The sequence below is a fragment of the Monodon monoceros genome, unplaced genomic scaffold (genome assembly GCF_005190385.1).
Source record: "Monodon monoceros isolate NGI ecotype Baffin Bay Population unplaced genomic scaffold, NGI_Narwhal_1 Super_Scaffold_18, whole genome shotgun sequence".
Classification (NCBI taxonomy): Eukaryota; Metazoa; Chordata; class Mammalia; order Artiodactyla; family Monodontidae; genus Monodon; species Monodon monoceros.
Window position 1 is genome coordinate 31827782 of NW_021703774.1, and position 23209 is coordinate 31850990.

General features: G+C 50.8%; 1 protein-coding gene across 13 annotated transcripts in view; it reads right to left on the minus strand.

Moving 5' to 3' along the window:
• The window catches only part of PLEKHA6 (pleckstrin homology domain containing A6), a 137639-nt gene extending 115258 nt beyond the window's left edge, over window positions 1-22381 (minus strand). For 3 of the 13 annotated variants that reach the window (XM_029226761.1, XM_029226768.1, XM_029226766.1), the window contains exons 1-3: window positions 22256-22369; window positions 16921-16997; window positions 13360-13417 (exon numbers count right to left, since the gene is read on the minus strand). In XM_029226761.1, the coding sequence (XP_029082594.1) occupies window positions 13360-13417; window positions 16921-16997; window positions 22256-22338 (218 nt within the window). In that variant the 5' untranslated portion in view covers window positions 22339-22369. Of the gene's footprint in view, window positions 1-5235; window positions 5263-13359; window positions 13418-16920; window positions 16998-22255 lie in introns of those variants that run through there. The other 10 variants (XM_029226763.1, XM_029226760.1, XM_029226765.1 and 7 more) reach the window with 8 other exon arrangements.
• Between the last annotated feature and the right edge of the window lie 828 nt (window positions 22382-23209).

A 23209-nucleotide genomic window follows, 5' to 3' on the forward strand; every position in this document is an offset into this window, starting at 1 on the left:
AATTCTAGAGAACTTCCACATTTGATGTGATAAAGCAATTTCATGTTGCTTTACATTCACACCCATTTCCTACATTAACTCATTTGAACCTCAGTGATGCAGGCAGGGCAGGAATTATTACTCCCATTTTAGAGATGGGGAAACTGAGGCTCAGAAGCAGAAGAACATTGGATTAGAATGAAGGAACCTGGGCTCTGGACCTCACTTGTGATTCCAACAAGGCTAACTATACTTCCATCAGGACACTCCCACCCCACCATCCCTCCTCACCAAAAGCAGATTTTCCTTCCCTGCTGTGACCTCTTCAATTCCCCAGCTAGGCAGCTGCACTTTAGGAGAGGCAAGCGGGCTGGCCTGCAGTCTGTGGATAGCCCATTGATGCTAATGAGGACCCAGGAACCAAGCAAAATCAGAAGAATGACCTCACCGCCAGAGGCCAGGTTGAATTTAACAAGCTAATTGCAAGCATTAGGCTAATTAAAAGCAAATTGGCACCTGCAATTATAGACTTGGGTTCTCAGGTAATGATGAGCCAGACTGAGTGGACTTGGTGATGTCAGAGCTAGGGAGGGACCTCACCTCCCACAAAGAGGGGGTTCCCAAGCCCTGCAGGAGGAAAGCCTCAGCATCCATCCATGTTTGTCAGATCACTGTTGACTTGCCCAGCCCTATATCCTGGGTTCACACAATAAGGACCAGTCCTTTACAGAGACTAAATGACCTGGGAGGATTTGACAGTCACCCTGGATACCATCTGCCCTAAACATATTTCCTACTGACCCACCTCGGCATCTGTCTGACCTTTGAGTTAAAGCATTGCCTTCTGATATACATTGTTCAAATACCATGTCTAATAATAACTGACATTTGTGTAATTATTTGCAGCTTACAAATCACTTTCATATATATTACTTATCTAGCTAATAACTAGGTAAGCAGATAGCAATACTAACCCCATTCTTCAGACCAAGAAACAAAAGCTCAGAGAGATTAAGCAATTTGCTACAAATCATACAGTTGCTAATATGGACCAGGATTTGAATCCATGTCTTCAAATTCCAGCTGGGCATTCTCTCTACACCCCAGCGGGCAGTGCACTGACTCTCTCTTATTAACACATGGACCAGAATTGGTTTATCAGATCAGCTAGTGCTACTTTGGAAAGTGCAAAGAAGGCTCAAAGGAATGGGGAACAGTCTGGGTAGGTTTGCCGGGATCAAGAGAGGATGTGCACCTGGCAGCGTGTGAGGGGTTGGGCAGGGGGACTGGGCGGCTGGAGGAGGGGAGCCAGAAGACACCAGAGGAGCCAGACTCCCTTGTTCAGGCACCTGCTAGAAGAAGCTACAGAGTGTGACATTCCAGGTGATTATCCTGGGAATGGGGAGTGGCTGTCTCACTATGCTCTGTGCTGGTGAGACCAAACCTGGGGTGAAGCACCAGGAGGGTTTGAGGAAGGGGGTGGTGGTCACTGGAGGCATCTAGCCTCAAACACGGAGACTTGGGGGATTTGGGGGGAGGGGAATCATGATACTGGCTTCAGATATATATGTTTCTCATGCAAATCAACAATAGTAAGATAATAACAAACACATTTATCACTTACTCTGCTCAGCATGATTCTACGTGGTTTACATATGTGACCTCATTTACCTTCACAAGAAGTCTATGAGATAAGGTACATCATTATCTTCATTTTACAGATGTAGAAACTGAGGCACAGAGAGATTAAATGACGGTCAAGCCCATATCCCTGGTAAGTGGCAGAGCCCAGATTCAACCTGAGTTTGGCCCCATAACTGTGATCCAGACAACTGCACTAAATTGTTTTTTAAGAAAAGGCAAAGACTTGAACAAACAAATGACAACAGATGGACCCTTCATACTTTAAAACCTCTTTTAAAAATTTTAAAACTCACTACTAATCAAACAAATGGATTAAAACAATGAATTAAAACAGTGAAAAAGTTTTAACTGTCAATGCTGATGCTCATGCAAAAAAAGGCATTCTTATACGCAGCTGCTGGGAATGGAAATTAGTACTTTCGAACAAGGAAGTGGCAAAATATGTCAAAATATTTTAAAACGTAGGAATTCCATTTCTGGAAATGTAACCTAAGGAAAAAAATCATTGATATGTGTAAAGATTCAGATATTTATATGTTCACTGTAGCATTGTTTATAAAAATGACAAACTGGAAACACATAGTTTAACATAGGGGCCAATTAAACAAACAAATAAATAGAATAGGTACATAATGAAATACCAGGCAGTCACTTAAAATGATGTTGTAAGAGAATACTTAATGACGTGGAAAAATGCTTTTTATTTAAGTGAAAAAAACATATGCTTGGTCCAAAATTTTAACAGTATTTTGATAATAAATATAGTCACATGTCTGTGCATGAATTCATGAAAACATATATACACCAAAATGTTAAAATTATACACTAAATCTCTGAGAGAATTACACATAATTTTAATCTTTTCTTTATGTGTTTTTCTACATTTTTAATAACTATGTACTACTTTTATACTCACAGAATAGTAATTTTTTAAATGTATACCCTCCATCACATTAATTCTATGTCTTGGGATTTATTCTAAGGAAATAATCCAAAATACAGGAAAAGCCTCGTGCACAAAAATGACCATGTTGTGTTATTTGTAAAAGGAAAATAAGGGTAACCACCTAAATGTCCGATACGAATATGATTACATAAAATACATTACATCCAAAGGCTATTATACACTATTTTAAATATGAAGAAAACCATCTTTATCGCTGTGGGAAAGAGAGCTGACTTGCTCTGCGCTGCTTCAAAGAATCAAAACCAAAGGGCAGAACACAGAAGCGGGCAGATTTGAGTCCATATAGAATGTTCTAACCCTGGAGCAGGCAGCCTGGTGAGGTAATGAACTCCCCGTCACTGGAATTATCCAGGGGAGGATGGTGCTCCCCTCAGGGAGGCCACAGAGGGCTGGTCTGGGCTTGGAGGGTGTCTGGAGCTGTGGGCGCAGAGCAGGAGCCCATCTGGACCGAGTGATTGCCAAGGAAAGGGTCCCACTCGGCCTATCCTCAACACGCTTCCTCTCTGCTCACTGTTTATTTTAAATGTTTCCCAAAGTGTGTTCTTTCCTCACTAAATATGTGGGCTTTTTTTAAACTGGTTGGAGACTGGCCTGCCAAAGTCATCTCACTAATGCACTGATGTCCAAGCACCTCGGCCCAGAGCTCAGCACACCGTGGGAAACCTCTCAAAGCCAGGACCCACTGCTACGGCCGCAGCCCCCACTGCTCAGCAAGCTCTCCCCGACGCCCCGCTGCAAGCTCCCTCCTCCTGACCCTCCTCTGGGGGGCCCACAGGCTCAGGGCCAAGGCCTCAGGGGACCCACAGCAGGCCAGGGAGGAAGACAGAGGAAACGGGCTCAGGCCCATCAGGCCGTGTGTCAGCCCAGGCCACGCGGCTGCCTGCTCACTGACTTCCTCGGTAATTACTTCATTTCCACCGAGCAGGAAGAATCCAACTCAATAATCCAGGCAGACACGTTAAAAGTAATTATCTGTGTAATGCGTCCTGCACCATCACCTTTCTGTGAAGAAGGAAAAAAAGCCAAACCCGGCAAAAGAAAAAAAAAGGCCCCCATTGTCTCGAGCCTGTGCAGCCGCAGCCAGGATTAATTACACAGCCGCGCTAACACATTTAGCACCTCGCCGCTGATTGGAAAGCCAAGGACTTTTAATAATTCATATCTGCAGCCTAGCACTCTGTGCCCTGGTGAGGACACAGAGAGAGCTTGTTTTCTGTCAGGCAGTGCCAGGCTCGCCCCTCGGCCGCCCCACCTGGAGATGGCTCCAGCCTCGGGCCACTGTCTGGCTCCTCCAGGGAGGCCTCGTCTGTGCGCGGGGTGGTGGGGGGAGGCTGGGCCTCTGTGGGGCCTCCCTCCCACCTGCGCTCTGCCAGCAGAATCTGCTCATCTCCTGCCCGAGCTGAGATGCAGCGCTCTGAGGTGGGAGCCCACAGGATCCCCCAAACTCCGTGCTCCTGCAGAGGCGCCTGGAAGCCAGAATTTAGGGGATTCGTAGGGCAGCTGCCGGCGATGTCCCTGTGGCCGTCTGGACAGCAGGCTCAGGCAGAGACAGTCCAACCAGGGCTCACACCCCCACGTGCAGGAGACCCTCAGGGGAGCCAGGCTGTGGGCGAGGGGACTATAGGGATTGGGAAGGAGCTGCCAAGCCTTGAAGGCCGTGACCCCCTTTGACTCTGAGTCCATCCTCGTCCCACCACCTTCCCCTCAGTCGCTCAGACCGCCCCAGCCCTGCGCCCTAGGGCTGGCTCCCTCGTTCCTGGCTCTCGCATCCCTGGCCCTCCCAGGTTCCAGCCCCCTCTCTTCCCTTCTGCCGCTTGCCTGTGGTTGCAAGAAGCATCTCCCCTATGGAGGTGCTTATAGCCTCTCCTCCCTTCTTCTCCCTCCATCGTTCCCGTCTAACTCTCACCCTCAGCGCCCCCACTCTACCTTTCAACACCCAACCCTGCCACTTCCTCAACCTTTGCCCAGAGCCTCACACAATAAGCCCGAGGCTCTGCCAACTGCAGCCTGGCCCTACCGTTATAAAACCCATCCCCCCATGCTCACATATCCGGCTCCAGCTCCTTCAGGGCTAAACCCAAGACCCCAGAGGTCAGACGCCTCCTAGGAATTCAAGAGCCTCAGCAGCCCCAAGCCCCAACCTCTGACCCATAAAAGACACACCCTGACCCCTCCCACACTGAGGAGGTGGGTCCCTGGGGCTGACCTGAGCCTGACCCCCAGGCCACACCCCCATCTCTCCTTCCTGCTGGCCTTAAACTCACTGTTCCGGCAAGATTAGAAGCAGGGTGGGGCTGGCCTCTTTGCTCTAGCCAGGCTGGGGGCCCCAGCTGAACCCTAGGAAGCTGGCAGCCCCAAAGCTGGCCTCACTCAGGAGATGCGGTTCAAATGTGATAAATTCAGACAACATTAGCCCTTACTGGGGGTTCTGGAGGTGGGGGTGGGGGCACAGAGAGGGCTATAATTAACATTCTCAGCATCCATGATCCCTAAGTATCACTGCCAAGAATGAGGGATGCGGAAGGCAGTGGCTCCGCAGTGCCAGCAACCCAGACTCACACGGCGGCGGGCGGGCTGCCAGCCCTGACCAGAGACCAACCTTCCTCCTCCCACCTCATCTATATGATGCATCAAAACAGACTCACCGGCTTCTGAGGTGTGAGCCCGGCGCTGAGAAGCTGTAACTCTCCGAGCCCTCAGGCGCCCCTCCCCCCAGCTGAGGCCGGCTGGGGTCCTCCTCCCCCCCCCGGGGCCCCCTTCTGAGGAGCGGGGCTCAGACCGGATGTGCTCTAATCAGTCACCTCTCCAGCTGGCGGGTCCCTGGCGCAGGGAGAGGACGCTGCTGTGGTGACCGCAGAGTCCAGCATCCTTCCCAGGCAGAGGCAGCTGGGCATGCTCCATCGTCTCCCGAGGGGATTTCAGGGCCACGTGACTCTCCCTCCCCGAGCTGTCACTTAGGATCAGGAGTAAATAGTCCCCAGAAAGCTTTAACTCCATCCACACCAGCGACAATCTGTTAACCACCCATGCTGCCTGCCTGGGTGAGAACAGAGTACCTCAGCACAGCCTTCCTGGCCTTCCACCACTGCGACGAGACTGCCCCCCAAAGGGGATCTGGGCCACCGTCTGTGTAAGCTGCATTTTGCAGTCCTCCCACCAGAGCACAGGGAGCCAGAAGTTGCCCAGGGGGCTGGCATCTGGGGCCTCACCAGGCCTGCCTGTGGTTGTCTTTTGTCTCCATGGCTGTCTACCCAAGAGATGGGCGTGTCTCTGGGTGTCAGAAGGCCTTGGCCAGAGCCCTAGTGCCCTCACATTCCCCCACCCCACACAGCAAATTTAAGGAAATCATGTTTGGAGCTGACTGGAGTCCGTTACAAGATGTCAGGACCTTCTAGGTCCTCAGCCCAAATTGGTCTCCAATGACCTTGGGCAAGGATGCTGGGGGTACCTGTGTTTTGCATTACTGAGGGTCAGAGGAAGAAAGGAGGGCTTCAGCTAATAGGATTTCAGCCCTGTTTCTGCTGTAGAAAAGCCCATGCCATTCAGAGATCTCTCTCTCTCCCTTCTTCTCTCCCTTCCCCCTGCCCCCTCTCTCTCTGCCTCAGTTTCCTTCTCTTCACATTTCTGTGGATGCCGGAAAGATTCTCTGTGGCAATAACTAAGTGCAGGAGAAACACTGAGTTTCATAGCCAGGATCAGAAAGATGGAAAGAAAATGGAGTATTCCCACGGGAACTTCCAGGCAGGCTCACCGGGTCTCAGTCCTACCTGCCCCTGAGACCCAGAAGCTGGAGACCCCAGTGAGTTCCTGGGGTCACTTCTGAACAAAGAAATATTTCAGTAAGCAGGGGCTGGATAAGGGCAGCTGCCAGCACCCACCCACACGATTATTAGATCTTTCCTGAATGTTTATTTGAATGAACTTGATTTTTAAAAAATAAGCCTCTCTTCACTTAAATACAACTATTCCCCTTCTCCATGGGTCTCTTTTAATGTGATCTGAGTGTAAGCTTCATTTTCACCAACTGAAGCCTTTACCTTTAAAAAGAATCTACTATGGAAGGTGCAGGAGCACAGAGTTCCTCCCAGGGTCCAGGAGGAGAGAGGGAAGGGGAGTGTTAAGGGGATCTGATCTACACCCCTCTCCCACACACCCCAGAGGGAGCTACTGGAATGACCATCCTTCCCACCCTAGAGCAGGCCAGGCTGGAGCTGGGGATTCCAGGTTAGAATAGCATGCACTTGCCTGCAGCTGTAGTGGGGAGGGGATCCCTAGGTCACGCCCCACCACGGCTGAGATGCTGAGTTCAACCCAGCTGAAGGGGCAGAGAAGTCCTGGATGCAGGCCCAGTGCAGGCAGCACCGATTAAGCCTAACCCACCTGCCCCAGCTCTCCAGGACTTGGCAAGGCTGCCCAGTACAGGCCGGGGGGAGAGCTGGCTCCCAGCCAGACAAAGATAAGGAGCTCTGGGGGAATCTCTGGCCTCGAAGACCCAATGGAGTGAAGTAAGGCTGGGGCAAGAGAGTACAGCATCCAGGAGGGGACGGAGAAGGTGAGAAAGGGGACAAGGACCCCAGCCTCCATCCCACAAAATCTTCAGACAGCTGGAGAGGGCAGGAGACGGGCCTACGGGGAGGGTTCTCTCTGGCAGACAGAGGCCACGGGCTGCAGAGGAGTCCCTTGGGTCCTTAAAGAGGCCAGAGCCAGAGGTGCTGATGCTTCTCAGAGATCTGGTGGCTGTGGGGGCGTGAGAGGCCGGGGGAGGATGGCTGTGGGAGCAGAGCCTTCGCTTTGGGGAGCGAGGCGGGGGAGATGCTGCAGCAGGAGAGTCTTAGAGGTCCAACAAGGATGGGTGAGGTGAAGCTGAGAAAATAGCTGACCTTCGCCAAATCTAAATTCTCTTTCTGTTAACCCAGCAGAGGAGAAGCGAGACTTATCTGAAAGACTCAGGTGGGGAGGGTGTGAGGAGGGGGTGTGAGGGAGAATATTCCAAAGAAAGTGCCTCTGTGACTATCCATTCTCTGCTCTGGAATCCATGGCCTCCAGCGCTTGGAAGAGAAAGTGCAAAACTCTCAGTCAGGGATTCACAGTCTCTAAACACTCGGGTCCTCCCTGCCTTTCAAGTGTCATCGCCACCCCTCACCACACAGTCTTGGTGGCCACTAAATTGATTGATTCGTTACCCCTCAAATATGCCCTGTCCTTTCCTCACTGGCCACGTCCAGATGGCTCTCTTCCTGCAAGAAGGTACCAATTGGGGAGCAGAAAAAGGAGCCCCATATGATGAGTTATCTTTCAGGACCTACCTGAGTTTGAGCCCTAGCTCCATCCTCAACCAGCTGAGGGAGTTTGAACAAGCTACCTGACTGCTGAGCCTCAGTTTTCCTCATCTGCAAATGGGGCTTCTCTACCCTGAGCCACATACCATGCACCACCTTTCTCTTCATCTGTCGCATACTTTACTGTTCTGGGATATTATTTGCCTTTCTGAAAGCAGAGCCAGTCGGGTCACTAATTAGCAGATTTACTGCCCTGGGACCTTTCTCCTTTGTCTTGTCTGCCCTTTGGAGACAACAGAACAGCTCTTGAAGCTCCACCGTACTTCCTGGGGACACTGCCTCCTTTCGGGTCCCATGGGTTGGGGTCTATATTGATGACTCACGGTGGCCCAGCCCTCGAGTCCTGGGGGCAGAGCCCTGGGCTCCTGCACGCCTGTCCCCCCACAGACCCTGGCAAAGCGCTGAGCCACTCCCGACTGAGTGGAGGCACAGGTGCAGAGAACCCATTCTGGCCCCTTCTTGGAGGAAGTATTCAGACGAGAATAAGGAAGTGACAGCGGCTGGGTGGGACTCCCTGAGATGGAGGAGGTGCCAGGCCAGGCTGGCATGGCCCATGGGGGCACCGTACCAGTGGGGAGGAGCAGTGGGGCCCAGATTGGGAACAAGGGTTATCAGGGGTGTGCCTCTGCAGAAAGCGTCCCTGCCTTATCGCTCTCTTTGCCAACTGAAGAGAGACGCACTCTTGGAGACAGAACTGGCAAGCTCCATAGCTGGCTGCTTTAGCAGGAAGCAGGGGAAGGAGTCAGGGGCCAGAGAAAATCAGGGATGGGAGTTACATAGCCAGATCTTTAAGCGTCAGAAAGAAGTCTACCAGCCCCATAGTGGTTGAGATGTGGCCGAGAATGGTCAAGATGGCCCTATCAGCTCTGGAAGGACCCACCCAATCAGCCTGAGGAGTCACCACTGAGCCAACCCTTTAGAGGCCTTAGCGGGGCCGGTCATGTGTGCTTTGGTGTCCTCCAGTGGACATATGTGGTACATGCATACAGGCTTGCAATGGGTTTTACCCACATTTTAACCCCTTGCTTTTTCTCTTCTCCCTGCACCACCCTTTCTGGTAAATGACCCCTTTAAAACTGCAGGCAGGCTTGAGCAATGACATCAGCTGTGGAAACATGAGAATCACCTCCCAAGCACTATGAAGGAAAGAGTTTATTGACACACAATTATCATACTTGTCTGATTCCAGGCAAATATCAGTATTTGCTCATTGAAATTTGACTTAACCACACAAGAAGGAGAAGAAGAAGGAGAAAACCAGCTTCCCAAGTTATATATCTGACTTTTATTATTACCTCTTGGGATCCATGTCTGAGGTCCTCAGTTTCTAACTCACCCACCAACCGAATGTCATAAACCTTTGTAAGGAATTGATTGTGCAGGGAACTGTGAAAATAAGGAGAGTGGGCCAGAATCATTCATTCATTCACTCACTCTCTCATTCAGTCAGGGGTTATTGATGCCTCCCTTGTCCAAGCAAGGCACCGAGGATGCTGGATGCAGCTGTGGCATTATGCTAAAAAGCCCAGCCTATGAAATCAGGCAGACGTGAGGCTGAATCCCAGCTTTGCTTTCTATAAGCTTCATGACATTGAACAAGCATTTACTCAGTTTCGGTTTTTTCCTTACTTTCTCAAACAGTTAGAGATGACAGTACCTCCTTCATAAAGCCGTTCGAGGATTGAATGAGTTGTAAATGTAGTAAAGCTCTCAGCTCTGGGAGTGGCCACAGCTGCTCCTGGTGTGCAGAGTGGCCACCAAATCTGGGAATGATGCGAATGCATGATAGGACAGCTGACATTTCATCACAATACAAAATGAAATCATATTGTCTATGTTTCCGGACCTTACAGCCACCTTACGTCCCCTCTGCCCTTGATGAGTTTTCATTCTAGACCAGTAGTTCTCAAAGTGTGGTCCCCAGGGCAGCAGCAGCAGCATAACCTGGGAACCTGTTAGAGGTGCAGAGTCTCAGACCCTCTGAATCAGAAACTCTATGGCTGGGGCCAAGCAATCTGTTTTGACAAGCCCTCTGGATGATTTGGATGCACACTCAAGTTTGTGAACCACTGATCTAGGGAAAACGACACGTGTAAACAAAGAATTACAATACAGGTGGGCTCTCCTGAACAAGTGACACAATGAGCAGAGTCTTGAAGGAAGAGCAAGTGTTCACAGGTGGACACAAGCCATGTTGGAGGAGGGATTCCACTAAGAAAGGCTGGGGGCATGGAACGAAGGTGTGTGCTAAGGGAACCACAAGCGATTTAGTCTATCAAAATGGGGTGTGGGGGGAGGCTGGAGAAGGTGGGCCGGAGCCAGATTACAAAACCCTTTCAAGTGCCTGAGAAAGGAATTTAGATTTTATCTTATAACTGATGGGAAGCATGAAAGGTGTCTAAAGGAGAATGATATGACCACATTTGCATTGTAGAAAAAAGCACTCTTGGGATTTCCCTGGTGGTCCAGTGGGTAAGACTTTATGTTCCCGATGCAGGGTGCCTGGGTTTCATCCCTGGTCAGGGAACTAGATCCCTCATGCATGCCGAAACTAAGACCTGGTGCAGCCAAAATGAAAGAGAGAGAGAGAGACATAGAGAGAGAGAGAGGGAGAGAGGGAGGGAGACAGAGTGGGGGGGAGAGAGAGGAGAGAGAGAGAAAAAGAAAGAAAGAGAAAGAAGAAAAAGAAAGAAAAAAGCACTCTCGCAAGCAGTATGGCCTGGAGGCAGGAAGATGAGTTGGAAAGCTGCAGAATGATCCAGGTGAGAGCCCATGTGGGCATGAACTTGGGTGGTGGCCATGGGGATGATGAGAAGTGGGTGGGTTGAGAGATATTTAGGAGGAAAATTGACAGGACCTATGGGGGAGGGGCCTGAAGGTTCTACTTTGGTGGCACTTCTGACAAAGATGGAACCGGTGTTGGTGATGGGAAGGCAACGAGTTCAGGACTGGAAAGGCTGAATTGGGGGTGCTGAGGAGAATGCTCTGGGCTGGTAGAGAGGAATTAATTATGCCTCTATTGTTTCTCTCCCAACATTTTTCATTCATTCATTCATTGCACCAAATATTGGGTTCCTATCTTGTGCCAGAAAGGTTCCAGGACAGAGTGGAACACAAGATAGCCAGAATCTGCTCTCAGGGTTGACACAGCAGTGGGGGACACCAACAATAAAATAAGTAACGGAATACATAAACAAAACCTTTCAGGTAGCGGTAGGTGCTATGAAGAAAAATAAGGGGGACTAAGGAGGAGCAGGAGGGAACTTCAGAGGGGTCATCAGGAAAGGTCCGCTGAGAACATGACACTTGAGCTCAATGTTAAGTAGGAGCCAGATGTACAAAATAGGAGGAAAGTGGGCTTCCCTGGTGGCGCAGTGGTTGAGAGTCCGCCTGCTGATGCAGGGGACACAGGTTCGGGCCCTGGTCCGGGAAGATCCCACATGCCGCGGAGCAGCTGGGCCCGTGAGCCACGGCCGCTGAGCCTGCGCGTCCGGAGCCTGTGCTCCTCAACGGGAGAGGTTGTAACAGTGAGAGGCCCGCGTACCGCAAAAAAAAAAAAAAAAAAAGGAGGAAAGTGCACCCAGGCAGAGGGAACAGCAAATGCAAAGGTCCTGAGGTAAAAGTGAGTTTGGCCTGATGGAGAAGATGAAAATCAGCACAGCTGCCCAGTTGCGGGAGATGAGGGCAGTGAGGGGAACAAGGCCAGACCATAGTAGTTTTTAAAGACTGATGAGATGAGGTAATACACGTGAAAGTTCAGGACTTCCTGGCAGTCCAGTGGTTAAGACTCCGTGCTTCCACTGCAGGGGGCATGGGTTCCATCCCTGGTCGGGGAATTAAGATTCTGCATGACATGCAGCCAAAAAAAAATACATGTGAGAGTGCTTCATAAGGGACTTCCCTGTGGCGCAGTGGTTAAGAATCCGCCTGCCAATGCAGGAGACATGGGTTTGAGCCCTGGTCCAGGAAGATGCCACATGCCACAGAGCAACTAAGCCCATGTGCCACAACTACTGACCCTGTGCTCTAGAGCCTGAGAGCCACAACTACTGAAGCCCACGTGCCACAACTACTGAACTGCAATTACTGAAGCCCACGCGCCTAGAGCCCGTGCTCTGCAACAAGAGAAGCCACCACAATGAGAAGCCCGTGCACCGCAACGAAGTGTAGCCCCTGCTCACCACAGCTAGAGAAAGCCCACACGCAGCAACAAAGACCTAACACAGCCATAAATAAATAAATAAATAAATAAATAAATAAGAAAGTGCTTCATAGATGATCTCAAGAACCAGGCACACATAAAGGAATACTAAGGTGGTATCTTCAAGGAGAAAAGAAGTAAGTCTTAACTGAAGCAAGGAGTTTGGCTCAATTTCAGGAAAAGCTCAGGCTATGAGAGCCATGTCATACCAAAACAACTTCCAAAATGGATCATTTGTCCATTTTTGTTGTTGTTTTTGTTTAAGAATATGGTTAACAGCCGAGTTGATGTAAGTGCTGGCTGGTCTTGAGGTGGGAGATGGAAAGAGGACCTCTCATAGCACAGACAAGGAAGGCGAGGAGGAAGGGAGGGCGGGAAGGAGGTTCTCCCTCGCCGGCTGCGTGAGGGCTCCCTCTGCGGGCGCCGGTGTTCGTGCAGCTGCTCTCCACCAGCCCTGCAGGCCTGAGCATGCCTGCCTCACCCGTTGGAACAAAGCCAAGACCCAGCCCGGTTGGAGGGTGGAGAGACCCAGGCCAAGGCAGAGGGAAATAAGTCTAGCTGGGTAGATGTGGAGCTGTCTTCTGCTTCCACGGTTACATCCAGGCAGCTTTCCCAGGTGCACCTTAAGTTGCTGAGAACACGAGCTACCCCAGCCAACAGAGGGCTCTGACCAACCCCCGAGGGGAACACAGAGCCCAGACACACACCCGCCACCCCCAGGATGCCCCCATCCAGGAGGGCAAGAGTGACGTTGTCTACCTTGCCACCACCTGACCTGCCGGGCTCACACCTTCCCTCCAACCAGCTCCACTTCCCACCTCTCATGACACACCGTGCTTCATCTCCTTCTAGAACAGCCTCTTTCTTCTACTCTGTCCCTCCCACCCACATAGCCCAGCCCAGAGCTCCACTCACCCCTCCCCACCCCATCTCAGAAAAATTCCCATGACTGACACTGGCTCTCTTGGACGAACATACACACAGACACACACACAGACACACACACACAGACACACACACACACACACACACACACACACACACACACACACACCCTGGGCTTTATCTGCAGTGCTCACTTGGAAGCTTTGACATCTCTTGGCCATTCACAGACCCAAGCAAGGCCTCCAGCAAGACCCTTTAACTATCTCCCTGCCCAAGGAGGCATCAGGTACAAAGACAAAGGTAGAACCAACAGCAAGACCAGAAAGAAACTCCATTTTACTCACTTGATGAAATACACAGCTCCTTCCTGGGTGGAATCCATCTCCCAGCCCTTGGGCAAACCTGTGAGGAAGCAAGATCACAAAATCACCCTCTCTTCCACAAGCCCAATCTGCACTCTGGAAGGATGGGGGCCAGGAGAACTAGGAAAATTCACAGATAAGCCAGTAGTGTTCAAACCAACAATTTCACCCTCTTCCGTCCACTATTTTTATCAGTCTGTGTTTCCAGCAAATAAGAGAGATGGCAGTGCAGGGGACATCCCCCATCAATGAGCAGTAAAGTGACCAAAGAGATCACTGCTTTGCAGGCTTTGCTCATTCATTCAACAAACTTTTTTTTTTTGCGGTACGCGGGCCTCTCATTGTTGTGGCCTCTCCCGTTGCGGAGCACAGGCTCCGGACGCGCAGGCTCAGCGGCCATGGCTCACGGGCCCAGCTGCTCCGCGGCATGTGGGATCTTCCCGGACCGGGGCATGAACCCGTGTCCCCTGCATTGGCAGGCGGACTCTCAACCACGGTGCCACCAGGGAAGCCCCCCATTCAACAAACTTTTATTGAGCCTCTACTCTGTGCCAGGCCCTGTGCTGGCCCCCAGGGATATAGCAGTGAATGCATAGATGATTGCCCTGGAAGGGTCCTCAGGATCACCCCTGCTTATATCACAGAAACAGAAGCTGGTGCCAAGGGTGGGTCACTTGCCCCAGACCTTATGGATAATTAGCACCCAAGATTAGACCAGGACTCGAGTCTTCAAATCCCAGACCAGTGTTATTACCTCCAGATTCTGCTGCTTCTGGACAAGACACCAAGGACCAGAAAATCAGTCCCAGAAAAAATGAAGAGACTTAAAAAATTTTTTTCTTAATACTACCTCCGAAAAAATTTATCCATGAAAATGCTCAGAATGGAGAATCACTGACTTGCAAAACAAGAGAGGACTGAATAGCCAAAGAAGCTGACCTTGGCTCGGAAGCGTCTAGGCAGTCCTCCAGGTGGGCGCAGCCCCTGCTGGACAGCTCCAGAGAGACACAGCCCCTCCTTCTCCAAAGAGCACTCTGTTAGCCTCCACCTCTGCCCACCCTCCCGAAACAGCCACCCTGGCAGAGTCCTGCCTCCCTGGCAAACCCAAGGCAGAGGAGGAGGGGTCTTCTGAGAAACCCGAGAGAATCCAGTGTCAGAGGTGGGGACAGGCAGGGTACTGGTAGAGATCGTTCCTTTGGGGGTGCAAAAGCCCTGTGGCGGACACATTACAAAACAGGTGCGGATTCTCTCAACAATCACTGCCACTTTTCTGATCAGTTCAAACGTTTACCTTGTGTACGAGGTTTCATAAAATACAGCGATCCACTGCTGGTCTGAATCTCTCCTGCCATGTTATCAGCTGCCCTAGGGTCCAAGCTGCTGGAATGCAGGGCTTGGGTTCCACAGAGTGGTGGGCCCAGTTTCTGTTCACTCATTTCACTCACCCCTATGTATCAAGGGTATGTATTTCCATACTTGCTGCTGCTGCTTCAATGCAGCAGGGCAGCCAGCGGGCCCACCTCCCTCTCAGGACTTGGTCCAGAGAAATCATAACACCAGCTGCCACTTAGTGAGAGCTTCCTTCCTCTAAGGTACACATTTCACCACTACTAGCATATTTAATCTGCACAGCAACATTATACAATAGGCATCAGCCCAAACATTTTTACAGATGAGGAAACTGAGACCCAGAGAGGTCAATCAACTTGCTTAAGGTCACACAGGAAGTGTCTGGGCCAGGATGTGAGTCTGGTTTGCTGCCTCCAAAGCTCACATTCTCTCCTCTGTGCTGCCCCATAAATGCTACTTGTTCCCCTCTGTCCCTGTGCGAGGATGTTCCCATTCAGAAGGGCGTGGGTTGGCAGTCTCCCCAAATAGAGGGATCCCCACTGGGTCAGAACCATAAATAATCCTGCCAGTGTGATGTGCCTGGGAAAGAGGCCAGCGTGGATTATGTCCCCTGCCTTTTCCAGCAACTTCCCTCCACACTGCCCTCTCTGCCCGGGCAACACCAAGGGTGCTTATATTCCTGTCCAGGCGGAGTGCCCGCTAAGGCAGCTGCCCTCCCAGCAAGCTTCAGGGGCATCTTAACCCCTTCCCAGCCTTGGACAACCAGTTAGCTGCAGCCAAAAAAGAAAGAATTGGCTCACAGACTTGCATGCATCCTCTAGCCTTACCTAGGGTCACGGTGAGCTGGATGGACTCAAACTGCAAACAGCCAACACCAACCCAGAAGAAGAAAACAGCCCCAGCCCTGGGGTCAGGAAGCTTCACTTCAAGTCAAAAATACAATAGTGACAATAACAATAGCAGTCACCACTGTTGACAGTGACTCTGTTGCCTAATTTGTGCTACAACCTTTTGAGATTCATAATCGTATCCCCATTTTATGGATTAAGAAGGTGAGTCCCAGAATTAAACCACTTGCTCAAGACCACACTAATAGAAAGTTGAGCCAAGATTTGAGCTCAGGTCTCTCTGTCTCTAGAACTTAAGCATTTAACCCCAACGCTGCTTTGCTTATTAACAGAGTGGCCTTGAGCCAGGCACTTCCTCTCTGCTCTTCCATTTCCCTACCTTTAAAATGAAGTAGTCAGACTCCATGATCCCTGAAGTCCCTTCTGGCTCTAGAACCACAGTGAGTCTAGTCCTGAATCTAAAAGAAAGTAGGCTCTGGGCAAGTCAACACCTTGACCCAGCATGTCCATGAGTGACCAGGACTCTGTGTAGTTGGGCGAAGGGCTGGAAGGCCAGAGGGGTAGGGGGTTTCCAACGCTGTCGCTCCCACCCCTCCCCTTATTGGTCTACAGTGGCATCCCGAAGAGGAGGATGGATTGTTCACTTGAAGTACCCCAGGCCTTCTGACTCTTGGTGTCTCCACATCTTCAATTTAGAATGAAATCATCTTTGCCCGGAGGGGTCCTATCTTCCCCACTAGGCTGGGAGGTCCCTGAAGGCTTAGTAATGGAGTCTTCTCCATAGTAAGCAATCAGTGTTGGCCCTGTCCCCTTTTCTTTCATGTTCCCTTCAATGTGAAGCAGTTCCTGCTAGTCATGTGGGGTTATTTAAATTTAATTTAATTTAAATTAAAAATTCAGTTCCTAGGTCACACTAATCACATTTCAATTGCTCAGTAACCCCATGTGGCTCATGGTGGCTGTGCTGGGCAGCACAGAAAGAGAACATTTCCATCATGGCGTAAAGTTCTATGGTACCGCACTGGGGGCTAGGGTTCTGCCCAGTTCGGGAGCTCTCAGGATGGAAGGGATTTTCTGACTGGGCAGGGGGATGAGAGAGGAGTAAGCTCTTTCTCCTCAAAGGTCAGTCCCAGATACTAGTCACGGGGCTGGAAGTTTGAAAAGACCTCAAGGTGAGCGTCAACCCTCCTGCAAAATCCCCCACATGGTGGGTCAAATGCTCAGCTGAGTCTGTCCATGGAGAAAGGAAAAGTCGGAAGCAAAGTCAGGGTAGGGGGTTCCCACAGCCACCTCAAGCCATTGCCTCCTCATGGATTGCAAAGGCAGGGACAGATGAGATCCTTACCTGGGCTGGAGGAGTGTCCACTCTGGATGGGCGATTCCGTACCAGGGTGCACCCAGCTGGTTGACTTTTCTTCATCACTAGAGAAGACCAGAAAAAACATGTGAGATACAAAAGAGGCTTCTGTGAGGAGGACACCCATCTCCACATTCACATCAGTACTGACTGTCTGATCCCAGACACCTGACATGGGGGCACCCAGGCTGCCTTCATTCACTCACATTCACAGAGCATTTACTGAGCAGACTCTGGGGATTCAGAGATTTATAATCCTGGATCCCTGACCTCAAAGAACATCTAACTCACTGGGGAAGCAGACATGTAAAAAGATATTTGGAATATGATGTGATAGGAGCTATATAATCCCTACTATAGCTATGCTCTCTCTGCTGAGAGAGCATTTCACCATCAGAGAAGGGAGTACTCCCTGGATGGAGTTAAGGAAGGGGAACAGCATGGAGGCTTCAAGAAGGAGGTGACATTAAAGGTGAAAGGTGAAGCCATGTGGGACGTACACGGAAGGTCCTTAACTGGCAGCTTCTCAATGGATAAGAGAAGAGGAGGTTGGGTGAATTGACAGTCCCTGAGTGTCTGCAGGGCTGTATACCATCATTCACGATGGTCCCTCACATTAGGAATATTACAGATTATGAATCTGAGGTTCAGAGACGTTAAGTAATTTGCCCAAGTTCATACAATAAATAATTGATGAGGCCAGGATTCAGACCTAGATGCGCCCCCCCTTAAAACCCAAGCTCTTTTTAACATCTCACTCCCAGCAAGGTGGGCTCCCCAGCAGTGCAGATCCTCTGGGCTCTAGATGCCATGGTAGATAAGTCCATTGACCTTTCCCACCAACCAAGGACACCAATATTTCCTGAGCCCGATGTATGTGGAGGACAGGACTCCCAGATCACCTGTATCACCCAGGCTTTAGGCTGGGGCCTTGGGGTCCAGGACAGGACTCCACTCAATAATTAATACCTTAGCTAGTATAATAAACTCCACTAAGAAGGGTGCCACTAAATTTCTACTAAAGTAAGATATACAATAAACTGCACATATTAAAGTGTACAATTTAATAAGTTTTGAAGTAGTTGTACACCTGTGAAACTATCACCAAAATCAAGATGTGAACCCTCCAGATTTTCTTGGCGCTCCTTTGTAATTCCTGTCTCCTACCCTGCCGGCTCCTATCCTCCCCCACCCCCCCGCAGCAACAGGTCTGTTTCCTGTTACTATAAATTTGTTTGCATTTTCTGGAGTTCTTAGAGTTTCATATACGTGGAATCATACAAACTAGGCTTCTTTGTCTGACTTCTTTCCTTCTTGTCTTTCTTCCATGTGCTAGCATGTGTTAGTAGTTCATTCCCTTGCAGGATATACCTCATGTGCTCATCCCCTCACCTGCTGATGGACATTTGGGTTGTTTTCAGTTTGGGCCATTACAAATAAAGCTGCTTTGAACACTCGGGTCCAAGTCTTTGCGTGGATTTATGCTTTCTTTTCCCTTGACTCCACTAATTTTCCTCTGAGTTTGAACACCTGCTGCAGGAAAAACGTTCCCAGATGACCCACCCCTCTGATGAAGAGAGAATAAACAAAGTTTATTAAACAAAGCTCTGGAGCCATGTGCACCATTGGAGATGAACTGTAGTCTGGGCTTTGGTCCTGGGAGGCAGGGGAAGAGGAAGCCAAGGAAGGGGGCACCTCCTTACACCTCCTCTTCAGCTGCCCTGAGATTTCTGGCCCTGACCCCTCCTTCCTCTCACACTATGGGCTCCTTCAGACGTCACATCTATCTCCACCCCACCTGGACATCACCGACAATCACAGGGTCACAGAGGTGCGCACAACCCACCATTCCCTCAACTTCCTCTCCCCCGACCTTCCCCCACCCTCCAGTCGTCAGCCCCTGGTGAAAAACAATGCAGCCACAGACCGTCTCCACTCTAGCTTTGAGCCCAAAGCTGGTGGGGAAATTGTGGAACCAGGAGGACTGGGGTCATTGCAAATCCACCAGCTATAATCTTCTTCAGGGGCCCCAATCAGTTGCCATTTGCCAAGTGTTCTAAGGCTTTCCCACCAACCTCAGATCCCAAGCCTGCCTCTCCTCCCCTCCCTCTCACCCATTCTCAATGGATAATCTCATCTCTTAACTCAAGAGAAATAGAAACCATGAGGCAGGTTTCTACCCAGTACACTCAACCTCCCCCTCAAACGTATCCGTATTTCCACCCATCCTTTAATGCTTGTCTCTACATTGGAGAAAAGGTGGCCTTCTCCCACTGAAGGCTAGTCCCTTTGCGTGGGTCACAGTCTCCATCATCTCCTGTCTTTTCTAGACCCTTTTCCTATTAAGCATCGCAGATTTGTACCTTCAACTTCTCTCTCCCTCTCGGGTCCATCACTTTAGCCCCCACTCCTGTTTGTGTGTTCCAGTCTGAACCCTCTCTCTCTCTCTCTTAATGCCGTCTCCCCTTCTAGCTTTCTTCTCGTGTTCCTCTTCTTGCTGACCAAACATCCCTGTTAGAAACTAGTTCCTTCTAACTGTCCCCACTTCCTGGCCTCCCATTCGCCAATTCTCTGCAATCTGGTTTCTGTTCCCAGCCTTCCCCTGAAACCACTTTCCTAGAGGTCATTAAACACCCCCAGTTCCTAAATCCAGTAAACACTTTCCAGTCTTAAGCTCATTTGGCTTTTCCACGGTTGACCATCCCTTCCTTCTTAACACCTCTCTTCCTTCCCATCTGGGGGGCACGCTACCCTGGCCGTGGTGCTGCCCACCTCTGCATCCTGGGTCTCCTCCAGCCTGGCCTCTCTTCCTCTATCCTTTCCTTTAATGCAGTGCTGCCTGGGGACCCTCCTGTCTTCTCCCTCACACACTCCGGGTGGTCCCAGCTCTACATGAAGACTCTCCAGCCCAGGCCTCTCTCTTCAACCTCTATCCTGTACACCCAGCCACCTGTGGGACACCACTTCCTGAATGTCCCATGGGGACCTCAAAATCAATATTTCCTGGCTGGACCTGTACTTTCCCTAAAGTCTGTTCCTCTTCCCATACTCCTGATTTCTATCAAACTCAAGTTAAAAATTTTAAGATTTATCTTCAGCTCTTCCCCCTCTCACCCCTCGTTCCTCAACATTCAGGGAGTAAATGGAAACTCTCAATTCTACGCCTAAAGATTTCTCCCACCTCTCCCCGCCCTTCCCCTCTATTCTCGTTGCTTTAATTCAAGTCTTTTGGACTTGGTGATTGCCTCCTAACTGCTTTCCATACCTCAAGTTTTTCCCCTTGCCTCCCTACTCAGCCCTCAAATCACCGTCCATGCAGCTGCCAGAGAGCTCCTTCTAAAACACAGGTCTAACTATGTCACTCCTCTGTTTAAAATCTCCTTTGGTTTCCCATCACCTACGGGATCAAGTTCAAACGCCTTAGCCTAACACACAAGGCCTCTCCGAAGCTGCCCGCTTCCTACCTGTCTTGCCTCACCTTCTGCAGCACCCCAGCCACCTCCACTCCACCTCTGCTGAACCTCTCAGAGTGTTCTAGATAACCTGGGCTCCAGCAACCACTGGTGCCCTCCATCCCACAGGCCTCTGCCTCAAGGCCCCTTTCACTCTAGTCTCTCTCCTCCAGAAGCAGCTCAAATGTTTCCTCCTCTGGGAGGCCCCCCCCCCTCAACTCCTCAGAGCATTAGCTCTTTCTTCCTTATGTTCCTATAGCATCATGCAAATACCTCTGGAATGTATCTTATTATTTCATAAGTATTTATTTGCATTTTCTCTCTACCACCTTCAAGGAAAAACCTGTATCTTATTGTTTTTTATCCCAATACCTAACACTGCAGCAGACAAATAGCGGATACTCAATAAATGTCTGTGGAACGAACGACAAAAAGAAGCTGGGAGGCAAGCAAGAGCTTGAGAAGAAAGATGAGAAAAGCCAAATTAACCACTTCGTCAGAATGCCCGAGGAGCTTGTGGAAATCGAGATTCCAAGGCCCACCCAAGATCTTCTAACTCGGACAGAATCTTTGGAGGCAGGGCTAGGGAATCAGCCTTTTTAACTAAGTTCCTTGGGTGATTCTTAGGGATTCTAAAGTCTCAAACCACTGACCAAAGGGACTCCAGTTTAAATCCTGGAGACGTCCTGTTATTTAAGAATCTGACGTAGGGTCAAGAACTTTGGTGGACTTAATTTCTAAGATAGTATAATTACAACATCAATTTTGATCACAGTAATGATAACTACAGAAGAAAAGCCTACAGCAAATGTGGAAACAGTAACACCAACAAGAAACCACTGGCTGCCTGCACTCCTGCAAGGGCACTTTGGTACAGGGGGGAAAGCAATGCACTCAATTCAGCGGGGCCTGGGCTTGGTCGGAGCTCTGATTAACAAGTGGTTTTATCTCAGAAAAGTACTCTGAATCTCTGCAGACCTCGCTTCCCGTCTGAAACGTGAGGGGGTTGCATCCAAGCCTCCTTTCAGCTCTAATGTTCTGTGAGTGGCTATCTTGAGAAAGGGAAAACCCATTATGTGTGGGTAACAGTTCAGATGCTGTGCTTCTAGACTTGCTATATTATCGGGAAATTTCTATCGTGGCAAAAGAAGCCTATAGAAGTAGGCCAAACTAGCACCAGCGGAGCCACTCTGTTATAATGAGATTATGCCAGAGCCATTTTGGTTTATGTAATTAATATAACAGTGCTAATATATTACTGAGAGCAGCAAAGCCTCCCTCGCTCTAAAGAATACCAAATGTAACGTGGGCATCTTCTTTCCCTTGACCACAGCCCCATAAAGATGCAGGAGGGAGAGGGGTTGCCATCTAGGGAACCCTGAGTCCTGGGGTGAGGGAATGCAGGGAAGCGGGCGGTAGAGGCAGAGCCTCCTGGTATGTTGTCCCTCAGCCCAAGTCTTCCCGTAGGAAATGGTCGGGGAGTGGACACAAGAAAGAAAGGACTCACCCCTGTCCCTGTCAATGGCCAAAGCTGAAAGGAAGGAACTGCAGGCTGGGCAGCAGCTCTAGTCATCTTCCTCAGGGTTCCCATCCTGCCTGTGACCAGGGGAAAGGGGAAGGTCTGCACCTGCCCTGCCCTGCCTTTCCAGGTGCAGGGAATGCTGAGCCTCAGCTGGACTTTGACCCACTGGGGAAAAGACGGGAGACACATTCAAACAGGCATCGTGATAAACTTATTAGTTATGCCTGCTGTTCCAGCCATCGCTTACCCTGACGCTCTCCTGCCGGCCCCCAGCCCTGCTGCCTTTCAAGTCAGACAACTTTAAAGAAAAGAGAGAGAGGGAGAGAAGATGAAACAGAGACCCACATACTTGATGAAGAAGACTCTCCCCCCGCGGTCAACTCCGTAGGTCCACCGGCCGGGCAAGTCCAGCCAGTCGATCTCATCGGCCATCTCGGTGTCCCGCAGCCCCTCTCGCTCTCTGCCCACCCGGACGCCGGGCTGCGGGGCGGGGGCCTACCGCGCACGCCCCACTTTCTGCTCCTCCTCCAGGCGGTGATGGGGGAGGGGTCCGATGCGGTCCAGCCCGGCCCGCGGCGTACCTCCCGGGTGCCTGGCAGGGACTCTGGCCTCTCGCTGAAGGCAGCTGGCCGCCAGCCGGCCAGCAGCGAGCGGAAGACTTAACCCTGGCCGGGCTGAACGAGCTCGGCGTGCGCGGCGGAGCCGGCCCCAGACACCTCCTGCCTCTGGAGTCTGCGCTCCCCTTCGTCTCCTTAACTTAATGAGGGGCAATTAGCGCATGAGTAATTCTGCCGCTCCTCTCGCCGGGACTGCTAACGAGCAGCGCCGAGGGTTCAGTCCCCTCTGCTCCCCGCGGCCGGGCGGCTGGCGGGGCCGAGCGAGCGGGAGCGCTAGCCGGAGGATCCCTCCCCGAAGGGAGCAGGTTGCCGTGTGCGAGCGAGGGTGTTGCCTCCCGCTCCCAGCTCCGAGCCCGCTCCCAACCTCCGGCCGGGCGAGCGGAAGGCGGAGCCCAGCGGCCGCTCCGAGGGGACTTCACAGCCGCGGCCCGGGCGGGTCCCCGAGTCCTGACACCGGGAGCAGGGGAACCAGTTTGGCTGAAAGAGCTTTGAATCACGAACCTAAGGCACATGTCCAGCCACTGACCGAAAAAGGGGAAATGATCAAACCTGGTTCTACTTGGCGGGAGGTTAGTAGAGGTACACAGGTCAAATGCAGGGAAGAGTGCACGGGTGTGAGTAGCAAGGGGCCCCTTTTTGCTAAGATGTCAAACTAATTAGTCAAGCCAGTCCTTACCTTTCTTTCT